Source organism: Lissotriton helveticus, chromosome 11, assembly GCF_964261635.1.
Source record: "Lissotriton helveticus chromosome 11, aLisHel1.1, whole genome shotgun sequence".
Classification (NCBI taxonomy): Eukaryota; Metazoa; Chordata; class Amphibia; order Caudata; family Salamandridae; genus Lissotriton; species Lissotriton helveticus.
The window spans coordinates 451985933-452007032 of record NC_136072.1 but is presented as its reverse complement, the minus strand read 5'-3'; the positions used below and the strand labels follow the sequence as shown (position 1 = coordinate 452007032).

Sequence of the window (21100 nt, the reverse complement as noted above, 5' to 3'; positions counted from 1 at the left end):
TGCAAAATCTGGCCAGATTTGAGTCAGACACTAGAGTCAGAAGAGAATCGACTTCCAGCACCAGTGACATCAGGACAGCGTCAATAAAGGAGGGACTGGCGCAGGACTTGAAGCCAGTATAAAAGGCGGCACAAGAGTTTGTGTGAAACCCAAAGTGCACCAGGTTTAAGGAGCTCAGGCTCCACAGAGGATGGATCTGCCGGGGCAACCAAACAGCAGGTCCCTTCAGATCTTTTGGGCCTGAAGGGATGCCAGACGGAGCCAGAAGAATGCAAAAAATATGAAGCCTGGCCTTGACCTGGTGTGGCGTTGCAGATGTACCAGGAAATTCGGGCTGCAGCAGGACCAGTTGTGGAATCGGCTCTTTGATCAGAGAGATCAGTAGCGAGATCTATAGAGACCTTGATCCTCTCCCTAATTATCTTTAGACAAAGTGGCGGGACGGGGACAAGTTCTGCTTTGACCTCTTACAATAGTTATTCGACTTGGGCTTTGACTTACTGGACAACATCAACTGTAAAGATCTGTCACGAGACCGCCTCGAGAGGTGTAACTGTTACACGCCCTCGATTTAAAGTGGACCTTATGTGATGTCTGTGACTTCTTTCTGTGTTCAGCAACATACAGCTGCGCTTCACGGTCAAAGATAGTCTTTGGGTGTATAATGGCTCATTCTTCGCATGAATTGGAGCTGTACCCTTATCCCAAACACGAAAGGGAAACAATGTGCATGTAAGACACCGACATCTGTTCCCAATAGTCACAGAACAGTTTGAACCCTGTAGTCTTCAGTGGAGACATTGTTCGCTTGCACCACTAAATCAGTGAGGAGATCATTCCCTTGAACACTGGAACAGCAATTTGGAAGAATTTGTCACCTGAGGAAATGGAGAACAGAACTCCAGATCCGCATTCGGAAACACAGACGTTGGTCTGAAGGGGTGGCGCTTTAATGTCTCGTCTTTATCATGTGCAGGGCAGAACAAGGCCGACGTGGAGGAGCACAATGCTACCTAGTGGCGATAGGGAGCACTGCAGTAAAAACGTTTGGATTCAGTCTAGCTAGTGGGGAATAATCTAAAGGTGAAGATTCTTCAGTTAGAAGTATTAATCAAAAATAGCTGTTTGGATATGTTTGGGTTCTAAAGGTTGGCATCATAATATATCAAATGCATTCAGACTAGCTTACATGTTACATGCAACAGTCCTATACTATGAAGATTCATAGAGCGCATGGCAACACGGAGGCATTCCAGTGCTAGGTGGGGCGACATTACTTAGACAACCGATGTGGAGGGATTTGTAGTCAAAAATAGTCAGTAGAGATGTTGCAAACCCACTCTGACAGACATCGCTACAGCTTAATGGAATGGTGGTCATTGCTAAGCTGATCATAAAGGATGCTACTAATCTTAGTAACAAAGACACCATGCCTTGGCTAAATGAAAGATCAACTTCTATTGCCCTGGGTGTTCGAGATTTGACCTCCCCCTCGGCTCAGTCTAGTTCCGAGGTACCGACAGACAGAGCGGGGCCTCGTCCCCTGAGCAGTTGCCAGGAGAGGTGAGGAGTACTCCCACATATAGCTGGGAATTAATTTAAAGGTTCCTGTATGATAAGCTTACCTGAGGGAAGCTACAGGATACTGGTAGGCTGTATTGTACCAATTCATTCTGTTTGGTTTCTTTGCACAAAATACTTTTGCAGCAGCGCTATTGGTCCTGACGAAAGCCTAGTGGCTGAAACATGTGGACCTCCCTTTCCATCGCAATTGACAGTTATTCTTTAAAACTGCCAGCGTACTGTTTTTAAGTTTGGCACTGGCATAATGCTTATTAAAGTTTCAGATGTTATCCGAGTAGCCAATTTTATTATATTCACTGTATAATTTTCACTTTTTGCACTGCAAACCCTCAGCACCTCATATCAAGACTTGCAAGTGGCTGTACCGATCTTTGGGGTACAAGACTGGCTGAGTTTTGATACTCAATTTGGTGGGTTGCATGAGTATAGCGACCCCCATAAATCCCAGATGACGAAGAGTAGCCACTTGTGTGGGCTGATGGGATTCTTTTTCAATATATGTTGTTGTTTTCTTTCTTTGGCGTAGACATCTGAGAGTTTCTGCGCTCGTATTGTCTTTTGTTGGTTATACCAGTAGTTTCTTGCTTTGTTGTTTAGTGATAGAGTGGGGATTGAATATTATTTGGTCTCTAAAGATTTCCCTAGGACCCTATTTTTAAAGTTTTGTAGTGTGTGTTCGAGATTTGTATAAAAAGTCCACAGCTGATGGTCAAAGAGTACAAGAGTGGAGTAACACTGACTTTTCAGGTTCACCAAGTAGTTGCCAAGAGCCCTGAAAACTGGAACTATTGCTAATGGCCCTGAACTCTAATGAACTGACAAATATGCACGTTATTATTCACGACTAAGACCACCCTTGCTACCATGGTCTGCAAATAAGCTTAGTTGGCCATGCACTAACACGAAGAATTGCATTTTTACATGTGATGGCCAGAAACTGGGGACAACCAGGCGAGGGATCGTTTTGTTACTTTGCTTCAAATTATGCAGACCTCCATACTTTTATACTCCTACCCTCCCAGAACCATCTGTATACTATAATGTCCATATTATTCCCAATACAGGTAATGCGAATTAGATGAGGTGTCAGCATCTTTCACATTTGTAATTATAAAGCTGTTTGAAGTGACTGATTCCTTGTTTTTTTAGTACTTGACACAATGCAACACTGTATAATGTTTGCTTCTGTTATACATTATGTCATTTTAATGGACTTCTGTAATATATTTGAGTTACATTTTATTTCTGCCTCTACAACAATTCATACTCCGCAATATTCTGAACCTACATCAAGTACAGATATCAACCCAACAAAGTGTGCTTAAAGTGGGATGCCAGAGTGTAATATAACTTCCATTGAATTAAGTTTATTTGGGGATAGTTACAAGAATGCTATCTATAGTTGAATCCTTAGTATTTAACATGAACACTTGGGAACCATGGGCGTTTGTCATTAGAACTCCGTAAAAAGTTAAGCATGGCAATTAGAAAGCCATGTTTATAGCATAAGATTTTAAATTACACAGATATCAGTGAAATTGAAAACACTTGGATATGGCGATCCCAGCCCACACGAAAAATGCTCTCTACCAAGTTAGTAAGGCATGGCAATAAATGATCCAAAGTGATCACATCCTCGTGTGATCGACTTTCCATGAGTGGCAAACAATCCCAGGACACACACATGATTAGATTCCAAGTACGTAACAACCTTCATTTTACACCAGTCCTAGTTTTCCACCAGCCTCTTGTAATGCTAAAAAGTCATAAATAAAATAATGCATACATATACATAAACAGAGGGGGTTTGAGTAGGCCCTCTGCATCCATTGGTCTGCTCAAATGTCATTCACATTTTGCATCTGTCCACCATAGCATACATGGGCAATGGGTCAGCCCACTACAACCACTATCTCCTCTGCCTGGCGAGTGACATCATTATGCTGGGTCACAAGTGCACATCCATCTTAGAAGAAATGCAACTGAGAACCCAGAGCTGGTGGGCCGATACTTGGCAAAAAGCATTTTACGTTCCATTCTTTATTTTCCTTGGATTTTGTTTTCACCATGGTGTGTTAAAACTCTTGTCTTCAGGGTACAGTAATTCAATGCTAACTGTATATTGTTCTTTTTGCCAATAAATATCTGGTCAAGTATATTAAAACTATACCAGTTTTAAGAACATCTGCTTGCTAGAAAACGCCCATACTGGTCTACTACAACTACATGGAGAAAAACAAAAATCCTAATAAAAAAAAAAATTCAGTCATACAGCTACCACGTTTAGGCCGAACCAAGTTAACAAATACCTTTTGTTTTCTAAAAAAAAGTATATACTATACATGCTTACTACAGAGGGTTTCATTCAGTCTCGTTAAAATTCTAGGTTGCTGAAGAGCAAAAACTCACACCTCTACTTCATCCCCTCTTACACACAACATACACTCTACTCACAAACACATCACCCCTTTTACTTTACAATTTTCACTCACAAACAATAATATACTAACAAATCCATCTCATAAAACAAATACATTAGCATCGCCTTCCACTACTCCTCAAAAACAAAACATATCTCGCACACCAGCACAACAAAATCTCTCAATCACAGCACCTCATAATACTTACCATCAAACTACAAACATACACCCACCTTTCAAATTACACAAATAAACAAACTCCAATACCAAGCTTTCGCTCTTCCACCCCACCCAACACATATACATCACAGCAACTCTCTTTTAACCGCCTGTCTTCCATTGGACAATTTACAACCTTACTACATGACCCACATACTGCACCACCACCCCTAACTCGTACAGCTTCCGTCCTAAACAGACACAAACAAAATAAGCAACGTGCCACACATCACAACTTTGCTTCTCCATGTCTACTGCACATGGTTACACTACAAAAATAACACAGCCCACCAACTCTCTCCCAAACACCGTCTCCACCACCTACGCACTCAGAACCACCAAAATGCCTTCTTAGCCTACTCGATGAAGAACACTCTATAGAAAAGCTACAGGATTGCTATCCTCATAAACCCAACACCAATACCAACACTAAAAGCTGCAAACCCACAAAATACTGCTCACTCCTCTACAAAACAAAGTCACACTATCTCCGAAGCACATTCTCTAAACTGTCGACTAATAAATACTGGATGGCTCTCTAAGAACAAACATCACATCCACGACCTTCTCACTGACGCAAAGCTGGAAATACTACCCATTACTGAATAATGGTTGGGAGATGATGTGGCTCCAGTCCTGCATGAAGTCATTCCTCTAGGCTATAAAAACGATCACCCAAAATCATATAGGCAAAAAAAGAAGGTGGCCTAGCTGTTGTGTTCAGGCAAATATTACATATCACTAAAGCTGATGATGTCTCCATAAAAAATTGTGAGACCCCTTTCACCAGATGCAATCCTACACCGTTTTCCTCCTGTAACTTCTTGCTCCTTTACAGACCTCCACCTAGCAAGGCAACTTTCTCAGACGCACTTCTAGACACAGTTTCAAACCAAATAACACTACTCCAAACTATGCGTTCTGGGTGACCTCAACATTTGGTTTGACAAACCAAATATGCCCCATTTGAAAACAATCATCGTTGGCCTAGAAGCACTGAGCCTGCATCAGATCGCCCACAAACCCACACACATCGCTGGACACATCCTAGATGTAATTTTTGCTAATACAGAATTACTTTCAAACATGGACTCCAGTCACATGGTCAGATCACCATTTGCTTCCCTTCCAACATAAAACAACACTAAGCGACGCACCTAAAATCACCTTACATGCATCCACCTATCGGCCGTGGGACAAACTCAATTTGGAACACTTGGAAACACAATAAAAATGCAGTAGAGATCTAGAAACAATACATTCTGTTCAACATATATATGAGTGGAAGCTTTTGTTATCCTGATACCACTAAAAACTACACAACAGAACAAAAGAAAACAAGCGCCTTGGAGAAATACATAGATAAAAGAGATCAAACAGCAAATTAGAAAGCTGCAATGTACATGGCTCAAAACAAACACCAACCAAGACAAACTTTGCCTACAGAAAACGAACAGATTGTACAAGTCAGCTATCAAAAAAGCAAAGAAAAAATACTATTCAGACATAATTCAAAAGGTCAAACGTGCAAATAAAGAATTCTATATAATTCTCAATGAATTTTGTAAACCAAATTGCCGAGAAACCATCACTCAAGAGTTCACAGACAAACTGCCAAATCATTACACGGACAAAGTAGACATGTTGGACTCTTATTTAAAACTGAGACTAAGCATCAGCACTAACCCTTTTACTAAGCTATAATTCAAGAATACTCTAACCCAGCCTCTCAGTTCCTTTCAACACATTTCACACAATGAATGAATTTATGGACCTGGTCAAAGCAAGCAGGCCTGCCAGCAGCCCTTCTGACCCATGTCCACCGTAAACCTTCAAGACAATTCTATTTACAGCCCCTGCTGCCACTGCAGTAAGGAGAATCATCAACAACTCCTTAACTACCAGAATATTTTCAGAAGAACTAACAGTCTTACATACGCCCATTACTGAAGAAAACAAACTTGGACCAGTTGAACCCTGACACCTACAGACCATTTTCAAATGGACCTTTCCTGGGCAAACTGATAGAAAGAGCTGCTTTCGCCCAGATGTCACAATTCATTGAAGAGAATGCCACACTTTCAGACTTCCAAACAGAATTCCGTCAAGGAAGAGACACAGAATCTGCCCTCCTTGACATCTGGGATGACCTGAAGAACATAGTTGACTGCAATGGGGTTGCTACGCTACTTCTCTTGGACCTCTCGGCTGCCTTGGACATGGTTGACCATGACACTCTGATACAAAGACTCCACAAAGTGGCATAGAAGGGACTGCTCTAGACTGGATCGCATCCTACCTTTTCAACAGAACTAATGCAATCCATACACCACCTTTCTCGTCCAAACCGTACTTCACAAAAATAGGGTCCCGCACGGCTCTATTATCTCACCGATGCTTTTCAACATCTACATGAAGTCATTACTGGCACTGATCAATCAATTTCACATTTCACGTCACATGCTATAACTATGCAGATGACACGCAAATACTCCTTCAACTGCAATGCCCCAAAGACATTGAAAACTCGCCAATTTTCATTGGTCTCTTCTGTGGATCAATGGATAACGTGGAGCCATCTCAAACTGAAAGCTTCCAAAACGGAAAAACCCATGTGTGGCAACTGGAAACATTATGACCCACTCGCCATGTGGCCTTATGATCTAGGAACACCGTCTAAAATATCAAAGGAAGTAAGAAACCTCGGAATGACCATGGACTCCAAGCTATTGATGAATGCCCAAGTGGACAAACTAGCAAGATCAAGATTTGTTACTATAAAAACTCTGCGATGAATCTTCTCTCGATTGGGATTTCACACTAGGTCCAGGCTACCATTTCCCTTGTTTTGTCCAAACTCGATAAAGTCAATAGCCTCTACCATGGATCACCTTTAACGACCATGAAAAGACTACAACAGATTCAGAACTCTGCTTCCAGATGACTCTTACATACAACACCACAAGACCACATCTTCCCTGCCATGAAAGCCCTGCATTGGTTACCGATTGCCAGAAGATCCACGTTCAAGCTGCTTTGTATCACCCACAAAGCGATACATGGCACGGGACCGCTCTTCATCAGGAATAAACTCACAAAACATATTCAACAAAGGAACCTCCGCTCTCCAGTGGCACCTTGCCTCAAAATCCCAAGATACAAGAAAAAAGCAACGGGTGGCGCATCATTCTCTGTTCAAGCAGCCAAACTATGGAACCTTTTACTGCCCAACGTAAGATCCTCAGATAACCACCACCTTATCTTCAGAAAACTACTCAAGAATTTGCTCTTCCCCACATAACCACAATATGCAAACAAATAGAAATATAGAGCAGATCTCTCTGTATATATGCATTTATTTGTACTACCGATATGTATCTATATATGTATATTGCTTTTCATAAACATGTAGAGTACGTATGTTTAAAAAAATGATTATATATAGATATTGATTAGTTCTGCTTAGCTAATGTACATATCAGGGATAATTACATTATTCTATGTTTTTAACATGTATATAAGTGTCGGCATAAATAAGTAAAACTTTTTATCATAACTATTTATCTACAAGTGCTTCACTATTGATCTACAAAAAAAATATATATATATATGTACATATCTTCTTAGAACAAGAATTCCATAGCACTCCAGAAGTCGTAGTTTTGATTGCTTTTATTAAAGCATAGTGAACACCACCATCACCACCACCAATGTTTCAGCCAAGAGATGGCCTTTATCAGGCCATCTCTTGGCTGAAACGTTGGTGGTGGTGATGGTGGTGTTCAATATGCTTTAATAAAAGCAATCAAAACTACGACTTCTGGAGTGCTTTGGAATTTTTGTTCTAAGAGGTATGGTCTAACCTCGACATAAGCACCAGTGGAATCAAGTGTGCACCTATTGCTGACTTTGTTTTGCAAAAAAAAAAAAAAAAAAAGATATGTGATCAAGGCACCTCGGTGCCGAAACGTGTAATGGCCGACAGAGTTTGATCCAATAAAGGAGATTCTGTGCACTGAACTGTGATCCGTGTCCCATTCTTGTGACATGCACAGGCCGGCTGGCAGTGGAGTTTTCGTGATAGATAGATAGATAGATAGATAGATAGATAGATAGATAGATAGATAGATAGATAGATAGATAATTTAAAGTACAACACTTGAAAGCCAGAGTTTATTTAATGCATCTTTAATCTACATATACTACCTTCCTTTATGCATCTATATACCCTCTATGTACTTATGTATCTATAACTATTACTTTAGGATCTATATTTTACTTTTACTTAGTCCGGAGTAGCGTGCTACTTGCCAAAAAAGCACTTCAACCTCCCACCCATCAGGGGTAGGAAGCGCTGTATAAATGCAAATCTTTGTAGCTCTTCTACTCTTTCGCTAACCTTCTCAATCCAAACAACTGACTAACACATACACCACTCAAATTACTTTCATATTTCACTATACTAATCCACCACTAACACTGAATGTTTTCCAGAGTAGCGTGCTACGTGCCGAAAAAAGCACTTCAAACACCCCCCCATCAGGGGTAGCAAGCGCCATACAAATGTAAAACGTTTTCCCTCTTCTATCCCTTCACTATCCTTCTGAATTCAAATAACTGCCTATCATATCCATCACTCAAATTATTTTCACTATACTAATTCACCACTAATCATTTATGGGTACCGGTGTAGCGTTCTACTAGCCGAAAAAGCGCTTAGACGACTCGTCAGGTGTAGTATATAAATGCAATTACAATATATTATTTTAAGACACCACTGCATGGGGGCAGCCCGCTTTATCCACTGACTTACTAGACTGTGAGCGACAATATTTTGCTCTTGCACAATGTGCACATCCGCACGATGCCTTCATGGAAAAACCATTCACAAGCAAAATAAGAACTGATAAAGCCAAAATGTCGTCATCCAACGCCAGATTTATTGCCTGCAAATTCTTTTTTTTCTGATTTTGCATTTGTTTGCAAATAAATAACCAGATTTCCACAGCCAGACCAACTGACTTTGCCACAGCCCGTTTACATATAGCGACTTCTCCTTAACCCTGTTAACGCCTGTTTTGATGTCAAGCAAAACCTATTATAAAGGAAAATGCCTCGGGCCTACTCGAGGTCCACTCGTTGTGTGGAGTACACTGAAACCCTACGAATGTGTTTATGCTACAAACAAAAGTTGACATGGTTTCAACTAATGTAAAAATTACTACTTCATTGCAACAATCGTAACAACCCAAAATATTTTTTACGTATAGGGTATAATCGTTAATTCAACATGGCTGAGAAAAACAACTTAAAAAGGAGGAACTCATTATTATTTAGAGAATGTGCGCTGTCCACCGTTTACATTTGCTGTTATTACCAAACAGGTTTGACACCGCTGAAAAAGCATCATGCATTCTTGGTCGATTTCCCAATTATTTTAATGGTATTTGGAGTCAACCGAAACAAGAACAATAATTTAAAAAAGAAAACGAACAGCACACTGTATAAACAGCATGCAGGTCAACAACCTCAAAGCATATTCCACCACTTTCAGCAGGAAGTGTTTGAATGGCGAGGAGTTTATATCACACTCTGTGGCCCGGGTGGGATGGACTCGGGCAGGTCTTTCCAAGTAGGTTAAAAAGGGCCGGATCCAAGCCTGGTTATTAAGTTATTTATGGAAAATACTCTGGCATACTATTAAGCCATGTACCTAAATATTACTTTTTCCTACAGTTATTCGGTATCTTGAAAGTGTGGTATGGCCCCAGCCCTCCTAGACGTACACTGGACAAACCACCCTCCTAGCTTTCATATTTCAGGTTACCAGCTCTGTACAGAGGATACAGTGGACTACATTTTAGTAAAACCGCAGTATGTTGTTTTTCAGGGCAATTCAACCAGCTTTGACCCATGTTATCATGTTCTAGAAATAGAACTTAAATATGAGCGTGCAATAAGGTTCTCCAGACACTAAATAATACAATGAAAAAAGCACATAACTTTAAATGACTCGTACTAACATCCCATTTAGCGCTTTCGTATTCATGTCTGGTGGATATTTCTAACCATAGATTCCTTGCCATAAGAATAACATCAGGTGCCAGACTGAATCTGGAGATTTGATTTTTCTAGCAATTTCCTCGCACTCCAGTAGGTGGTGTTTTGCTGCACTGACTCTGACCCGCCCTGGAAGTGACGCTGGAACTACATATAATCACTACTCCAAGCCCTGATGTCAGCTCCTTTCTGTCCATGCTTTTTAGTACGGATCTAGAGTTCAATCCCTCACTCTTCTCTTGAAGAAAAAAAAGTATTTGTCAAATTTTTAACAATGTGCAAGGGACATGTCACTCCCTAAAACAACAGGGTTTAAACCCTGTAGGGAGTTTCTTAAGCAAATGTCTGTGACTGACCCTCACGAGGTAGGTCTGGTGTTTCGGATCCTCACACGGCTCCACGTCTTGTGGGTAAGGTTTCAGGATTAGTCCGTAGACAATCCGGAAACACAAAGCTAAACTCTATGCCACAGAACATCGTCAAAGCAAGGAAATGCTGCCCCGATCAAATCTGTGGACACGGACCGTCTCTCACTGTCGAGGCCGTTCTCTCAAATGATAGCCTTCCCACTCTAAATCTTCAGCGAAATCCAAGTCCAAAAAAAGCACAAGTAGTATAAGTAGGACCCTCCTGCGTCACACCACTCATTCTGAGAAGTTGCAGAGGCGCCCAGGTGCCACTCAGTCTCAAACGTCTACTGAGGAACCAACCTCCCAACTCATTCTGAAATCCACACAAGTTCCTGGGGTCATCAGGGACGCTGCCATAGATCAACACCTTAAAGGAGGCCATGTTGCGCATCTTTGACATCCTGTTGGTTTTCTTTGCTGCGATTCGGGCCCTAGGATACAAGAGAGCCTCCAGTCGGGTTACCACCAGCTGATCCATCCCTATGCTTAATGTGCCTCTTAACCCCGAAGAAGGGTCAGGCGGCTTCCGTGGCAGAGGCATGCCTGAGCTCCATCTCTGGCATCACTGTCCACACCTGCTCCCCAGTGTTGGCAACCAACCCCAACACCATCTACGCCAGAGGAGGAACCAATTATGCTATTGGATTCAGAACCGAATCCAACACTAGATAAGCTGAAGTTGCATCCTCTCCAAACTCAACAGGAGGGACAACGTCTCAGCATTGGGCAGGGCTCCAAAATTACCATCAAAAAGACAATCTATTCAGAATCTCTGTGTCTCGCATTCAGGCCATAATCAACATGGTCCTGAGGAGAATCACAATGACATAGAGGAACATCAGTTTTAAGATGACAACTTTTATATGGACCTTCAGGAGGCCAATGGGCTAGATACTTCCAGAGATACCAGGTTTCATTCTCCAAAGAGGAATCAGCCTCTTTTGCAGTGGTCATTCGACATGAGGCGTTAGTACTGAACCTTCAATTACCTTCTGTGGAAACTAAAACAAAAGTACTCGCAGAAGATCTGCAGCCTGGGCAGACTTCTTTCGAACCACTTTTACCATTCAATGCAGCACAAACTGACACATTAATGGATACCTGGAACAATCGCTGTTCCTGCCAAACGGTAAATAGTCAAGTAGTCATAGACCCGTTCCAGAAGACCTGATATTCCTGAAGCAACATCTTACACCTGAAAGATTAGTGGTCCAAGCATTCATGAGCAGACTTAACCAAAATTCATTCCCTAACACACGTCCAGATAAAGAGTCGAAACGTATGGAGGCTTTTGAGAAATGTTTTCCTTCGCCAGCCCAGTCTTAAGATCAGGCAATGCCAGCTGCCTCCTTGGACGCTAATCACAGGCATTGTAGGACAGGGACAGCAAGCTCTTGCCAGCTGTCCTAGAGGACTATAGACCTAACCTGGTGCAAATTATCCAAGATGGCCAGGATGCAGCAAAGTATATAATCCGATCAGGAATGGACACTACCAACTGCTTGGGAAGGGTGGTTGGCACCAGAGTGGTGCTTCAGTGCCATACCTGCATGAAATCCACAGGTTTTTTCAGGTTTTTCAGGTGACATCAAGGCATCCCTGATGGACATGCTATTAGATGACACTCGTCTGTTTGGCAATAAAACTAAACTCTGCTCTAGCACAAGCACTTTAAAGAAAGAAGGGCAACAGCACACACATTTCTTTTCTGCAACCTTGTAGCAGTCGCCTCAATAGTTCTGCCCCTTTTGAGGCATTTCAAACACAGACAACAGAAGGGCCCCTCTTCAAAACAGAAACCCTATTTGACCCACCCCGGAATTTCTTAAGGTCAGTGTAGGGGATCAAGCGCACTGTCCAATCCTACACTTGACAGTTGTGATTGATTAATCGTAGCTGGATTGGGAAGGTCATCTGGGAGAGGTGGAGATCAGAGAACTCTGGTGGAGAATTGGCTACACATTAACTTGATGGAGTTGTAGTCGATTTGCTCGACACTAAAGGCCTTTCATCCAATCCATTGAGAGGCTGGTTCAGATACTCACGGATTACACTACTGTTATGTTGTGCTGCAACAAGCAAGATAAGGTGGGGGTTGGATCCTAAACCTGGAGGATCTGCACCTCTAGAACTGGACATCAGGGCATTTTCGTGGTAGTCAACCATCTGGTGGGATCTTTAAACGCCAGGATGGATAAACTCAAGCAGCCGTGCCTAGTGGATCACAATTAGAAGTTGTACTCCAAGGTGGTGCAGTGTAACTTCCAGCAATAATGAGAATCCCGGCTCAATTTTTTTTGCTACCACGGAGAACGTACAATGTCCACGTTTTTGTGCATTGGAAATCACAAAGCATCTCTCTTTCTGAGACACTTTCCGCCTTGAGTGGAGCTTGGGACTCCTGGATTACTGCCCACTTTTACCTCTCCTGCCTACAGTTCTGAAGAAGATCATGAACGATTGTGCCCAAGTCATCTTACCAACTTCAGATTGGGCCAAGAGAGTGTGGTACCCAAGACTTCTGGACATGAGCATCTGTTCCCCCAATCGGGCTGCCGCGTTCGGAGGATCTTTTGTCGCAGCGAGGCAGGGTTCTCCACCTGGGCCTGAGTAATCTACACCACCCTGTGTGACAATGGAGTGGCAATAGATGGCTGCTTTCAACCTCCCTCTCGAGGTAGTCTATTTCATCTGGTCAGATAGGCGTCCATCCTTATAAACCATCTATGCTGGATGTTGGAAGAAGTTTGTGGTTTGGTGTAATTCTCGTCGGATAGAACCATCGCAAGCCACATTGTTGTATGTGTTGCTGTTTTTTCTATCTTTACCCCATCAAGGACGTGCTGTGGCAACTGTTAGAGGTTATTTATTGGCCCTGTCAGACTTTTTTCATTCACAACACCAACCATTGTTTTTTTTAAATTGCCTGTTGTGATGCGTTTTTCTGAAAGCGTTAGTCCACATATTTACACCCGAACCATTTGTGATGATACAGAGGGACCATAACCTGGTTCTGGTAAACCTGATATGTACCCCATATGAACCAAAGCACAGCTGTGCCCTGCATCTTTTGACTCTGAACACAGTCTCTCACTGTGATAATATCAGTTTGTTGCATGCGTGAGTTGTCAGCGCTGTCCGTACAGTAACCATTTGCCACCTTTTTTTTTTTTAGACCAGCTAGTGTTGCGGACTAGGGCGGCATTCCTGTCGAAGGTTGTGATGCCATTCCATGTCAAACAATCATCACCCTTGAAATATTCTTTGCTCCACTTTATTTCTCAAAAGAGGAAGAAAGACTTAATTGTTTGGAGCTTTTACATCGATTACATTAAGGACCATCGGGTGTACAATCAGCTCTTTATGGGGTTCAAGGTTGAAAAGAAGAATAAAGACTTGCAGAAAAGAATACATTTCCCGTTAGATAGTCCTCTGCATCATAATCTGCTACATACAGACTAAGAAGCAGCTCCCAGAGGGCTCATTCCCACAGGGTCAAGGTTGCTACCACTGCCATGGCACGCGGAGCACCTCTCTTGGACATATCTCATGCCGCAACGCGGGTGTCAGTTCACATGCTCACAAAGCACTTATGCCTTGATAGCCAGGACTACCTGGAGGGACTCCTTGCACATTCGGTCCTGCAGGACTTTTTGTTCTGAGCTATTCCACAGACCCACCACCTTGGGTGGTACTGCTTTGGAATCTATTCACAAGTTGAAAACTCTGCGATTAGAAGTATGCATTAGAAGAACAAGCTACTTACCTACAGTAAAACACTTTCTGGTGGATACTCTACCTATCCACAGATTCCTCATCGACTCTCCCACTTCCCCATTCTGTGGAATGGACCGGACTTTTTTCTCCATCTCAAAAAGACTCCAATTTAGAGGTCCGCACTCTGTCAAATCTGGTCAGACAAGGTCTCCACATCCACAACATAGACAGAGTTTAGAAAGAAACAGACATCAGTGCGCAGGGCTGGTGAATATATGTGGTTCCGGCATCACTTATGGGGCAGGACGGGGTCGACACAGAGCTGCACAACGCTTCCTACCGGTACACAGTGGAATTGCTGAAATTAAATATTCTCCAGATCCAGTCTGGCGCATTGAGGTATTCATTCATAATTGAAGTCTTAGGTTAGATAAAGAATCCACCAGAAAGTGTGTTACAAAAAGTAAGTAACTGGTTCATTAAAACCCCAGGAATCCATAAAAGGTCATTATCAGCACTTATTCTAACTATTCGAGTAACCACACAAACTCATTCTTAGTCATTCAAGCATGAATCATATAAGGAAGACCACCCTGATAATATCACCAACCACTCCCATTTAGAAGGCTGCCAGGAAGCAAAATGCTCAAGATCGGTTGAATCCTTTAAAATGAAACTGGAACACATTTAACAATTTTCTGAACTATACACTCTTAGCATATACCTACATTCTCGGGAAGATATTGAATGCAGAGAATTTACACCATACAGTTGGTAGTACATATAAAAGAGCAGTAGATGTACACCTGCAGTAATATTAGACTTCTCTGCAGCTGTTGATTAAGAGAAAAAGTCACTGCTGGTACTGCAGATGAGAACTTGCATTGACTACATTTGTCTTCTTTAATATGGTGTTGAATAGGTCATTTCAATTCAAAACCATATTTTGTCTGATAAGGCTGCCCCATGTAAGGTGCCATAGGACTATTTCAGCTCAACCAGTTTACACATTTGTATAGAATAAACCTGCCATCATTACAAACAAAAGCATTAGTACAGAGTCTCCTTTGGATCAAATACAAAGAAAGCATTACATCCTGGCCCACCACCTGCGAAAAGCTGCAGAACAAATAGACAATTCGGAACGAAGTCTGAAACAATACTACCAGGAGGACAATGGCTAAAAATTCCCAACTCAATACAGTGAAAGGATAAAATGAATCTCAAGTATGTGTTTAACCCCTTCGACGCTCATGACGAGCTGGGCTCGTCATGAGGTAGCCTCCTCGCACGCTCATGACGAGCCCAGCTCGTCATGTAAAGTGCGAATCCGCAAAATCCAGCGTACGGGCGGAAAACATGCCGCACGCATGCGGTTAACCATATTTTCAACATATAAGCACAAGTTATGATTATGGTTTGCGCAGGGATTTAACATAGCAAGTTACTTTGCGTCTGAATTTGACTTCTTTGTAGGTCTATGAGAAAAGGATAAGAGCAAAGAGTTGGCGATTGAACCGGTCCTCATAACCCATCGTGGTGAGTGGCCTTTCTATATCTCCTTGGCAGTTCAGCATTGTGTAATTTATATTTCTGCTTTTGGTACGTTTTGTGTGTTGTGTATAGTTCCAAAGTTGAACCTCTTCTGATGAAATTTATTATTCTGATTGTAAAGTCAAAATCCACAACTTTGCTCAAACAAATTTCTATTTTAACAAAAATGCACGCTATAGCTTGGACCAAAGGGCTTTCTTTGGGCTTCACAGTGAAGGGGGTATTTTTGGTTCTGGTCTTTGTATATTCTCCGTAGTGATGAGTTTTAACAGGTTTCCGTTTTTCAGAGGTAACCTCAATCTCCAACTGAAACCCAATTTCACTTTCTCCCTCCTTCCTTCCCTACCGCCACCCACTTAGTTTTCTTTGATATCCCCTACTTGCAAATCTGCAGCTTTTTCTTCCACCAAATGACCCATTGACCTTCCCATTTGCCTCCTTTTCCAGACAATTATTTTCACCTCAGCTTTGTACATTTTTATGCGGCTGTCCATCAGGCCCCATGATCCCCTCCTCTTTACTGGCTGGGTACTGGGTGATACAAAATGTTGATTGCCAGAACACAGTTTTCTCCCGCCAACTTTTCTCCAAACGGTTTTAAATAAACTGTACTTTCCATTTTTATTTATTATGCATTCGAAACTGGAGTTGATTTACCCCACTGAATCGAAGATCCAATAGGTCTAAGAGATTTTATTCATTAAATCGTCAGTTTTTAAATTAATATTTTACCTCGTATCAATGAAAGCGTCCATAAACATAGAATTTTATTGGATTTCATTCAACAACTTGATATTCACCAAATAAGAAATGTTTTCAGCACAAGACTGACCTTAGGTCAACTCCCACTGACCTGAAGAAGGCAAAGTCTCAAACTTGCTGAGAAGGTCAAAGTGAACAATTGACAATTTTGAACTTGCTAATCCCTTGGGTGGATTCCACTGGCGACTGCTCATATCCTCTTATCATTTAATATTATGCTTTTAACACAGGGTGGTAATTTCATAGCCCACTAAGAGGATCGACAAAATGAACAAGTATTTTTAATCCCAATATAGATGTATAGTTTTTTTTATACCTGCACCCTGAACCAACCATCACTGCTGCATGTTCCTGTATACGTACAGTTTATCTAAGTAGAATAGAAGACTAGAATGGTTGGAAACACAAGTAACATAGATAAATGTAAAGCCAATTACTCCGAACTTTGGAGAAAAGAGGGGCCTCCTCGTCAACACAAGGATCCTAGCATATATTGCAGACACCACTAACTACACAGTCTCTGGTCCCGTTCATATTCATAATTTTCTAAACCCATGGTTCAGAGAGTTATGATTTGCCCTTTGCTTTTAGAGGCTGCTCAGTTCTTGGCCTCTCATCTTTCGATGGCCTGTGGAGTGGTACAGAATGTGACATTACGATATGTTGTGTACAAGCTGTCCTAACTCGTGTGCATGGCCCTGCTTTGAGATGCTTTAATGGTAGATGAGGGCACTAGTCTGGAAGGGAAAGGTGACAGACATGGTTTCATCCTTTTAGGTTTTAATTTGACTAGATGATATTTCAACAACAGCGGGCATGGCGGCCACTGAGGAGAAAGAAAAACAAATGTTTCAATCAAAAAAAGCATTGGCAACGTAGAAAATGTCGAATAGAAATAAAAATAAAAACAAAATTAGAAATAATGAATTATAAAGAGGGCAGTTATCAATGAAACAAGATGTGAACAACAAAAGAACTACATAGATGCCCACTTGCTACTATTTGTCTATGAGTACAGCGTGACATTAGTATAAAGGATGGATTATATGTGCCCGATTGAGATTGGAAAAGAACAATACCCGATAGGCTACATTAGGTGCTGCACTTTTACCAAGCTCAATTAATGCGTATAGTCTTTGTTTGCGTTTGAGTGCCATAAGACCACATACAGGATAAATTATGAGTGTCAGAACCCCAAATGAACAATAAAGTAATGGTTTGTTTAAAGAAAAGAATAAAAAAAATAGAAAAGGACTTTAGCGTACGGACCCTTGGCAATTACGCCAATTTGTGACAGGCTTAAAAAGGGCCTCGTGCTGGAGGTTAGTCCTTTCACTATTTTCACCGCGATCCTTCAGACGCGGAAGAGACGAGCCACACCGGGGAAGCTTGCCGTTGGATTCAAAAGGTACGAAAACACTCGGTGCGGGCGGGTTGTAATTATTTAGTCAGTAAAGGATAACAATGAACATCTTGATAGGATATGCCGTGGAAGGTAAAGGCGCATTATCCTTCTAAAAGTTATAGACAACTTCCAAAATAAACGTTTTCTGCTAACCTAAGGAACGCGGAGATAGTAATAAATAATGATTAAACGTATATGGACTGGCTCACATAGGGGATTGGGAGGTAAACACGTAACTTTTACTTATAGACTCTATGCATCCCCGTGAATCATTAGATTGTTTATAGACTCTATGCATCCCCGTGAATCATTAGATTTTCGGTGGGGGGTGTTTCTTAACTTAGAGTAATGGCACATTTTAAATAATGATGATGTACGTAATGGAAGGCACTCTAGGATGTAAAAGCGAGTACCTAACAGGTATTTTGATTTACCCTCCTTGTTGCTTTCACTATATGCAGCCACGAGCAACAACTACCCGGGGTCGGAAAATAAGATCAGGATACACCGGCTCCCCATGAATCAGGTGAGATTCAATCCTAGTTAGGATACAGTAGTGGTTTCTTTATCTTGGAGATCCAAGATAAAAATAAATGAAATGCCACAAGGAGAGGTGGGACTCTATATTGATATATACTCTTTTTCTCTAAAGGTGTGGTGTGGAACACCAGAAACTAAAAATTGTTTTTTAACTGACGAAACAAAGGGTGAAGCAAAAGACACCTTATCATGAGGTAACTATCATAAGCCTTATAGGGTGAAGAAACAAAGTACTTCCGCTTGTAACAATAACTATAGGCCTTAATAAATATTCATTTTCTGACAGGGACAAACCGGACCTTAAATGATCAGATTGTGACAGGGAACCACGTAAAATTAAGAGACGTATTCCCACGCTATTTTCTGATACAGTAGGTATTATCTAGTCCACTGTGAAATATGAGAAATCCTACAAATGGCTTGATTTTTAATAACTTGACCCGTTGAGGCTAATTAGCTGTATTATATTATACCCGATAGCTTTGGCCCTGTTTACATAAAGACAACTCCATTGATGAGCTGAACCTATATAGGAGCCTCACCGATGTGCGATCGCACAGGTGAGTTGTTCCTTAATTATATAGGAGAAACTAGTATGAGTGTGCTCAATTGTAGTGTATGGTGTGTAGTATTAGTGGTTGGGGTTGCAACAGATGGATGTCAGTGAAACACTTGCAATGTTAAAATATGTATTGTGAAAAAAGTGATTCTACCTTTTGTTTTAAGAAGAAAATTAGAAAGCTGTCATCTTAGATAAAATTTGATGTTTTAGAAAAGATAACATAGAAGTGTAACGAATATGTTAAAAAAAATATACTCGTACTCTTGTGGTGATAGGTAACAATAACATTTCCACAATGTTTTGACAATTAATATGAAGCATGTATATAGTACACATATTCTTGAGGTAAAGACATGTTTTATCTCTGTAGGTTACACGATGGATATGGAGAAATAATTATTTGTTGTCCTGAAGAAGGTGGCTATAATCGACGAAAGCCTCCGAAACGCGTCAACGCATTATATTTTGTTAAATTTGGAGTGGTCAACAAACAAAGGGGTATAGGGAATGAAAGCCCAAACCTGTGTTGCCCATATAGTCTGAATTAACAGTGACAAGACAAAGCTGATTGTCTTTCCCTTTCTCCTGTGTAATTTTAAGAATTTGTATTGTAATTTTGTTTTTTTAACTAAATGAGTATTTTATATTGAGTGTACATTCAGCGGAATGGTTTTTAAACATGAAAATAAACAGTCTGTTTTTCTTTGTAAGTGTTTCATATGATGTATCAGGTGGACTGAATCCCATGAGGGGAGTGATTCTGGCTTAGTACATTGACTGAATGTGCTTGATGTTGATGATATATTTTACCCAAAGGGAAAAATTAATTTTTACTTTTTAGTAACGTAGAAAATGTTCTCGTGTCCTTGATCACTCAGCAAAAAAAAAATAACTCTGACCGACCGTATTGTGTAGGATGGGACAGTGAAGCTTCAGTGAATCACAACGCGGTGGTAACCATTTTATCACCATATTAAACCCAAAGCACAGGACCACAGCCCATGGCTTTAAGGTGGCGGGTCCTGCAGGTCTTTAGGCCCGCAGCAATTAGAATGTGACTTTGAAAAGGGTCCTTTTATCGTGCCCTAAATTCTTGTGCTTAACTTCACAAGCAACAACAGAGATCGCTATCTTAACCATGTTAGTAAAACCCTTAAAGTAGACCGTGTCAGACATGGTCCCTTCTCACATGTTCTACTTCATCTTCCAATCCCTGGAATTATTTGGTTTTTCAAAATGTTGTGCTTCTGTAATTTTTTTACATGGTAGCCTGGATAGACGCTTTAGGCACACTCACTTTTGGGTCCTTTAATGCATGCTGAACTTTTAAGCCGATAAAAAAAAAATTAACATCATAGGTATATTCACGCAATGGAGATGAGAAATCAGATGCCATGCAAATGACGAATCACACAATTATGTTGCTGAAATATAGGGCTTTGAAACATCATTTCACAATGCGACTGGGCCATGCCAGATCCCTTGAAATGCCCACATGTAAAACAACCATTTCATAGCGAGGCGTGCTGTACCTTCGGCGGCCTTGATGCCATATCCGTTTTCTTTGTCTGGCTGCACGTTCAGCAGTTGCATGATCCTATCCAGCAGCCCGTGGATGACCTCAAAGCCGGGGTTTTTGTTGTAATACACTGCGCAGAGATGCCTGTGATTAGCTGCACCAACATCTGCAGGATTGAAAACACACAAGTGTTTACAGTTTGAAACAACAGGGCTTTCTCATTCTGCATACTCTTTTTTTTGCCTCAAAAATTCATATTTAGATGTAGACTCTCCCTCAAAAGAATAGACAAGGAGCTGAAAACAGTAAAAAAAAATCAAAGCTGTTCTGTGCTTCTCGAGTAAGCAG

The 21100-nt window shown here is 41.2% G+C and overlaps 1 protein-coding gene across 1 annotated transcript in view; it reads right to left on the bottom strand.

The window, feature by feature from the left end:
• FARSB (phenylalanyl-tRNA synthetase subunit beta) overlaps nucleotides 1-21100 on the bottom strand; it is a 308213-nt gene that overhangs the window by 55195 nt on the left and 231918 nt on the right. Inside the window, exon 16 of the mRNA XM_078665975.1 lies at nucleotides 20766-20918. Coding sequence (XP_078522101.1) covers nucleotides 20766-20918 — 153 coding nt within the window. The remainder of the gene's footprint in view (nucleotides 1-20765; nucleotides 20919-21100) is intronic.